Source organism: Conger conger, chromosome 3 (genome assembly GCF_963514075.1).
Source record: "Conger conger chromosome 3, fConCon1.1, whole genome shotgun sequence".
Lineage (NCBI taxonomy): Eukaryota > Metazoa > Chordata > Actinopteri > Anguilliformes > Congridae > Conger > Conger conger.
The window spans coordinates 1,692,616-1,700,558 of NC_083762.1; the positions used below are offsets into that span (position 1 = coordinate 1,692,616).

Consider the following 7,943-nt stretch of genomic DNA (forward strand, 5'->3'; position numbering starts at 1 on the left):
TTGACTTTGAAAGTTTATTCTTATTTAAATACAGAAGGCACGAGGCACCAGACAGGCTGTTTTTGCATAGGTCCGGAGCTCACGGTTTAAACAACGTTGTTCTGCACGATGCAGTCCTGCACATACAGCACAAACAATCATAAAAACATGATTATCGTGTTAGTAAAATATCAGCCATTTCCCGAGCATCAGATTCCAGAACTCCTCATCCAGCTAGTAGCATTAACCTCCACATATAACTGATCACAAAAGTATTGACATATACTGTATGTTAACACAAATATTAGATTACTTTGCTCAATAATTACAGTGTATACATACATAATCTATCATGGTTCATTTATATATACATAGTAATAACACAAATATTAGAGCATGTCTCTTGCATAGAATAAGAACATGTCTATTTCACATTATCAACGACGGAAAATATGAATGTTTTACTAAAGAAAGAATTCAATGGGCATTCTCTTTCTGAGTGCGCAAGAATCGGAACCTGCTGATCGCAGATCGGTGATTATGAACCTGCTTTTCATAACCCTGTTGCTACGCAGAGAAGCTGCTGTCCCTTTCCTGTTCTTGTCAAAAGTGCACGGCAAAAAATCTGACCCGTTAATATGCACCGAAAGACATACAGACAAACATTTTAAATTAAAAAGGAAAAACCACGGCGTCCGAAAATGAGTGAATGCACAAATGAAAACTGGGACTAACCTTCGCGGTCGTTTGGCACAACGGCTTTGAGCTGCTAGCTCTTGAGGCCCAGCTAACCTGTTTGTTTCTACCCATTCCAGTAACTAATAATATCTACCATTTAATATGTGCACTTATATTGCATAAATTAAACTAAAGTGGCAGTAAAACCGTAAACTGGTTTGATAAATCAGTTTCTATAGACCAGTTTTGTTTTGCTTGCTTACCGGCACAGTTGCATTTATATAATGAGGAAGAATTGCCATTAATGTAATGAATTGGTTTTACAACTATGTTTTACAGGCGCAGAGTTTGGGTTACTGTAAATCAGATTATAGAATGACACTTTGGTTCCGGTTTGAATGGCAATCGTGTGAATGGCACAGAGGAGCAGAATGTTAGAAGCTAGTTAATCGTGGAAATCTTAAACCTGGGTTTGGGAATTTAAAATGATCCCCACGAAAAACCATTATGCGAAAGAAGGGTAAAATGACTCTGAAACGATCCTCATTTTAAAGTGAGCAGGCAGGTGCTATCTCTCGTCAGTGCATATATGGCGCCCGCTTCTGGACAGAAATGGTAAGTTCAAGCAATATGTTCTGGTCTTGTTACACCTGGAACGAACAACGCATAAAAACGAGAGTTTTAGCACCGCAATCGATCCTGCGCCGAGACGATCGCACTGGTCAGAGCTGGATTTGATTGGATGGGCAGCGCAGCTGTCCAGAGACATGGCTGTCAAAATAAACATCAATAAAAACGTACGCGAGATAAATTCACAAACAACTTTCCATTCTACTTAAAAGCCAGCAAGGTATTGCTTGTTAGGGAGAGATATCCTGCTTCTCGTCTCAGACAGAAGTATACTGCATGCATGGGGACTCTGCATTCACACTTTTCTGCATAAATCTACACGAGGGAGGTCTACCAAAACGTTCTCACAACGTTGTGGCATTGACTAAACGTTTCAGTAACATTTTCCTTTTGCTGGGTTCCTACTATTCACACCCAATAGTAAGTCGTGCAGTCATATTTCTACGCATGGCATTTTCTTAATATAAGACATTTATAGACTCATGCTTTAAAAACACAGTACCAGAATATAGAGAGCTCTTCCTTCTTTACACCTTCAGAACAAGCTTCAGGACACACATAGTGCCAACAGGTGACTAACTGAGACGGGAAACTCGTGAAGAATCCACAGATCTTAGGATTCAAGAATTAAATAATACAAGTGTACACCCACTTCTGAATTCAAGTAGATAAGACAGAGCATTAGGTGAGGGAGTCTCTCTCATGTTGGTCTGAGATGATGTCACCTTTCTCTGCCCGAATGACCTGTGCACAAAGGTCAGTACCCATGATTCCACGGGGCTGGAGGCTGGTGCTCAGCTTGCCCCTCTGACTTCTCTCTGAAACCTGAAACAGAAGAAGAAGACAGGGCGGGTTGACAGAAGAAGACAGTAAAGAAGCCGTCATGTTTGTTTATTTTTTAACTGATAATAATGATAATAATAATTCCTGGCATTACTATGGGGCATTTCTCACATGCTTTACAGTGATGAGGGGGAATCTCGCCTCTAGCACCCACCATCAGGTGAGGTGGAGAGAGAGAGAGCAATGTTTTTTGCCAGTTGAATTGGGATGATTAGGTGGCAGGTTGAGTGAGCCATGGTTGGGAATTTAGCCAGGACACCGGGGAACCCCCTGCTCTTTGTGAAGAGTGTTGTGGGATCTTTAATGACCACAGTGAGTCAGGACCTCAGTTTAATGTCTCATCCGAAACTCACTCTCCTTCTCTGGACTGTGAAAGTGAGAGTGGTGCTGATGCTAACGGCTATCGATGCTAGCTCCAGTTCTGTGTGCTGTGACTGAGATTACCTGGCGTTCCATCGATGCTAGCTCCAGTTCTGTGTGCTGTGACTGAGATTACCTGGCGTTCTGAGTATGTCCAGTAGGGGGCAGCAGTGGTTTCTTCTGGCTCAGCAGAGGGCTGCTGTGAGCCGGTCCTGTGGGTCCCTGAGGAGTGCTCTTACTCTGTGGTTCCTGCAGGTCAGAGAAGAGCACAGCATGGAGGTAAACGATCTGGGGGGCGAAGGGAACTCTGTGGTAAACCTGGAGGACTCCGACACAGAGAAATTGAGTTCATTCCAGCCGCTTATTTTATCCATCCTCCTCAGTTCTCAGATGATCCTTTGAGGTCCGCCATCTTTAAATATTTACATTACATTTTACATTTTAGTCATTTGGCAGACGCTTTTAATCCAAAGCGACTTACAAGTGCATAGGTTCTACCATAAGTCAGAGCATCACATCCAGAAACTAGCAAAATACACAGGAAATGCTGTTCTAAACAAATATGTTCCAGTTTGTTAAAAGCTCCTGGGATCAGTTAGGAGCAAAGAGGCTCTTGGACACACGAGTACATCATTTGTGGAAGTATCTTTTCAGAATGCAATGCATAAATCAACCTGTGGACATCTATCTCTCTCTCTCTCTGTCTTCAATTTCAATTTCAGTTAAGCTTTATTGGCAGTCAACTACAGCAAAGCTGCCAAAGCAACAGATATACTTTAAATACAGAAACACGGAAAACCACACACACTCTCAGACATAAAGTGACAGTGGAGGAACATTTTTGTTGTTCAAGGATCAAATTTCCCAAATGTAATGCTCTGATTGGGTCCAAATAAGTACATTTTTCCAAGCAAAAATGTAAAAATTAATATAGTGCTGGCTGGAGGTAGAATTTTTTGTACCTATCGGGTACTGCCGCAGGGACAAGCATTTGTACCTTTTTAGCCACTTCTGTACCTTTACGTCTGAGAGTGTGTAGAACATGCACCTCTCCCTCTTACCTGGCTGTGTTTGGCCTGGGGGCAGGGGGGTGGGGGTCGGCTGGGGGGGGCTGGGCGCGGTTTCCCGGCGATGAGGGGCGAGGGTTTGGGGGTGGGGGGCGGGTGGGGTGGCGGGGGGCTCTGCTGAGCTGCAACGTACGCAGGGACGGGGGGGGGCTTCACCGTGGGGCGCACGATCAACTGCCTGCTCCTGGGGGGGCCACCTGGGCTCTGCCTCGCCCCCGCCTGGGAGAGAGAGAGGGGGGGGGGGAGAGAGAGAGGGAGAGGGAGACAGTGGAGACAGAGAGAGGGAAAGAGGGGGTGAGAGAGGGAGGGGGGGGTAGAGGGGGAGAGAAAGGGGAGAGGGAGACAGTGGAGACAGAGAGTGGGAAAGAGGGGGTGAGAGAGGGAGAGAAGGGAGAGGGAGGGAGAGAGGGGTGGGGGAGAGGGAGAGAGAGACAGAGAGAGGGAGAGGGGGTGAGAGAGGGGGAGAGGGGTGGGGGGAGAAAGAGAGAGAGAGGGAGGGGAAGCACAGGGAGACAGTTCTTATCTTGTACACATTAACATCTTCAGTGTTAACATAACATAATGACGAACAGGCCATTCAGTCCAGCAATGCTGACCTACTACTAAAGTGTACCTACTGCTTAGTTTGCCTAAAAGCAAAAAAATAGTATCTAGCCTGTGTTTCTAGTATCTAACCTGGCAAGCTATTCCACACAGTGACCAGTCTCTGTGTGGGGAAAAAAAAAACTTCCTCACAACACTGACACTTTAGCTGAATAACTGTGCACTAAAGTCTCAGTGTCCTTCACCAGCTGATTTTACACTGAACATTCAACTTTTTATCAAATAACCAGGAAGTATTAGATAAATAGCATCGCCCTTACCAGCCTATCAGAGTCCTGTCTCTTCAGCTGGAAGGCGGGGTTAGCGTGGCCGGCGGGCGGGGTTTTGGCACTGACGGGGGCGGAGCTACATGTGAAGAGAAGGAACTGGAGTCAGAATGGTCCCGGAGAGAAACGCTTTCATCCGGTTTGAGGGAATTAACCGTAACATTCTATTTCACAGGCCGTTAATGACCTCGTATTTACTGGGTGAATACACACGCAGCTACATGCATAATTGTTAGTTAACTATTTTGATTTCAGAGGTAAGTACTATTCTAGAGGGGTTCAAGTTTACTCTAGCACTTGGAAGCGTACTTCCCTCTAGGGTTTTCAGCACACTTGTCCCCGGTTCTGATTTGCACTTCATTGTACGTGGCTCTGGAGAAGAGTGTCTCCCAAATTACTAATGTAATGTAATATAATGTAATGCACTATAAAGCATATTTTTATAGTACATAACCAGTTCGTTTCATGGTACTTACTGACTTTGCTTCATGGTAGTTACCTCTGAAATCAACAATAACACAGGTTGCTGCGTGTTTAACAGTAATTAACGGGCTGTAAAGTGAAGCTGGGTTCATAAAGGGTTAACGCAGAGAAACGCTGGACTGACGCACATGGGTGGTGGAGGAGGGGCGGGGCTCTTCTGGGGGCGGGACCTGTGCTTATGACAACACCACAGAGCCACAGCAGCCAATCCCAGGAGGAGGAGCAGGGGGAGGAGCAACAGAACAGGAAGTAGACTGCCTGCAAGAGGAAGCACAAACAGGGCTCAGGGTGGATACACACTTCTGACCTGTTTAATGTGTCAGATACTGTGATAATGTGTCAGATATTGTGATAATGTGTCAGATACTGTGATAATGTGTCAGATACTGTGATAATGTGTCAGATATTGTGATAATGTGTCAGATACTGTGATAATGTGTCAGATACTGTGATAATGTGTCAGATACTGTGATAATGTGTCTGTTTAACGTGTTAGATATTGTGATAATGTGTCAGATACTGTGGTAATGTGTCAGATACTGTGATAATGTGTCAGATACTGTGATAATGTGTCAGATACTGTGATAATGTGTCAGATACTGTGATAATGTGTCTGTTTAACGTGTTAGATATTGTGATAATGTGTCAGATACTGTGGTAATGTGTCAGATACTGTGATAATGTGTCAGATACTGTGATAATGTGTCAGATACTGTGATAATGTGTCAGATATTGTGATAATGTGTCAGATATTGTGATAATGTGTCAGATATTGTGATAATGTGTCAGATACTGTGATAATGTGTCAGATATTGTGATAATGTGTCAGATACTGTGATAATGTGTCAGATACTGTGATAATGTGTCAGATATTGTGGTAATGTGTCAGATACTGTGATAATGTGTCAGATATTGTGATAATGTGTCAGATACTGTGGTAATGTGTCAGATACTGTGGTAATGTGTCAGATACTGTGATAATGTGTCAGATACTGTGATAATGTGTCAGATATTGTGATAATGTGTCAGATACTGTGATAATGTGTCAGATACTGTGATAATGTGTCAGATACTGTGGTAATTGTGTCAGATATTGTGATAATGTGTCAGATATTGTGATAATGTGTCAGATACTGTGATAATGTGTCAGATACTGTGATAATGTGTCAGATATTGTGATAATGTGTCAGATACTGTGATAATGTGTCAGATATTGTGATAATGAGTCAGATACTGTGATAATGTGTCAGATACTGTGATAATGTGTCAGATACTGTGATAATGTGTCAGATATTGTGATAATGTGTCTGACCTGTTTAATGTGTCAGATACTGTGGTAATGTGTCAGATATTGTGATAATGTGTCAGATATTGTGATAATGTGTCAGATACTGTGATAATGTGTCAGATACTGTGATAATGTGTCAGATATTGTGATAATGTGTCAGATACTGTGATAATGTGTCAGATACTGTGATAATGTGTCAGATACTGTGATAATGTGTCAGATACTGTGATAATGAGTCAGATATTGTGATAATGTGTCTGACCTGTTTAATGTGTCAGATACCTGCTGTCTCTTATTACAACAATAACAACAGCAACAACAATTAAAATAAAAACTAAAAAGACAGAATTCTATCTTTACAATCTCAAAAAACACAGGGAAAGGGGAAGATGGAAGACAAACATGAGTGTTTAACTCAGGTAACAGGGGAAGGCCAGGTGGTAGAAAGGTGATTTAATCCTGTATTAAAGGTTCTGAGCCACCAGAGAAAACTAAGGACATGTTCAGATTACAGACTGAAGTGTGACATACGGTATATATGATTTTCGCTGAGCGGTTTTTATGTCAGATTTGGGTCTTCCGTAACACAGTCCGCGATCAGATACAGAACCTGTGGTCCTGTGACCGCTGTGAGAACTGGCAGAATTCAGGTGGGTTTTTTTTAACATCACACCTGCACAGGAGCAGACCGCCCTCGTCAAACTCAGTGTGTCAATGTTGTTTCCGCGACGAACTGTCTTATAAATATTAGGTTTTCTGTTGTTGATAATGCGCACATTCCGGGCAGAGATCTGTCCACACTTACGTCACATATCAATCACCTACTAACATGAATGTGAACAGTCAATGCGGAAAGACTGGATGCGAGCAAAAACAAGTGCGCTCGTATGTGTTTTTGAACGCAGCCTCGTAAAGATTGTTGCACAAAATGGCTGACGAATAAGGCGGGAATGTGACTCCATTTCCCAGCGCCACACAGACAGGAAGTGACACGCGGGGTCTTACTCTGCGCAGGTACTGGTCCGCTGTCCACACTGCCACCTGTGCCCACCTGGCTGCAAGAGGGCGGGGCCCAGCCCGCGTCACAGTGGCAGTGCTGATTGTTGTTGCACAGCTGAGGAAGAGGAGGGTGAGGAGGAAGAGGAGAATGATGTCATCACATTTCCACTCAAGAGAAAGTCCCTCTCGCTTTTCTCTGCTGAATAATGGAATATTGGAACTCTTAAAAGCACTTGGCTTCAGCTTCAGCTTTCTAACTGATGCAGTTCTGCAAAAACCTGAGTGTGTGTGTGTGTGTGTGTGTGTGTGAGTCAGCATGCTGCATCAGCATGACTGTGTGTGTATATGTGTGTGTGTGAGAGTGTGAGTGTGTGTCTGTGTGTCAGCATACTAAACCAGAGTGACTGAGTGTGTGTGTTTATGCGTGCGTGTGTGTGTGTGTGTGTGTGTGTCAGCATACTAAACCAGAGTGACTGAGTGTGTGTGTTTATGCGTGCGTGTGTGTGTGTGTCAGCATACTAAACCAGAGTGACTGAGTGTGTGTGTTTATGCGTGCGTGTGTGTGTGTGTCAGCATACTAAACCAGAGTGACTGAGTGTGTATGTGTTTAGTTTATGTGTGTCAGTGTGTGTGTGTGTGTGTGTCAGCATGCTGCATTAGAGTGACTGAGTGTGTGTGTGTGTGTGTGTGTGCGTCAGCATGCTGCATTAGAGTGACTGAGTGAGTGTGTGTGTGTCAGCATACTAA

At 43.6% G+C, this 7,943-nt stretch overlaps 1 protein-coding gene across 1 annotated transcript in view; it reads right to left on the minus strand.

Moving 5' to 3' along the window:
* Positions 1–7,943, minus strand: part of LOC133125248 (disintegrin and metalloproteinase domain-containing protein 19-like) — a 36,735-nt gene continuing 28,792 nt past the window's right edge. Inside the window, 6 exon segments of the mRNA XM_061237017.1 lie at positions 1–2,112; positions 2,627–2,739; positions 3,552–3,776; positions 4,421–4,505; positions 5,038–5,167; positions 7,203–7,311. Of these exon segments, the coding sequence (XP_061093001.1) occupies positions 2,082–2,112; positions 2,627–2,739; positions 3,552–3,776; positions 4,421–4,505; positions 5,038–5,167; positions 7,203–7,311 (693 nt within the window). The 3' untranslated portion in view covers positions 1–2,081.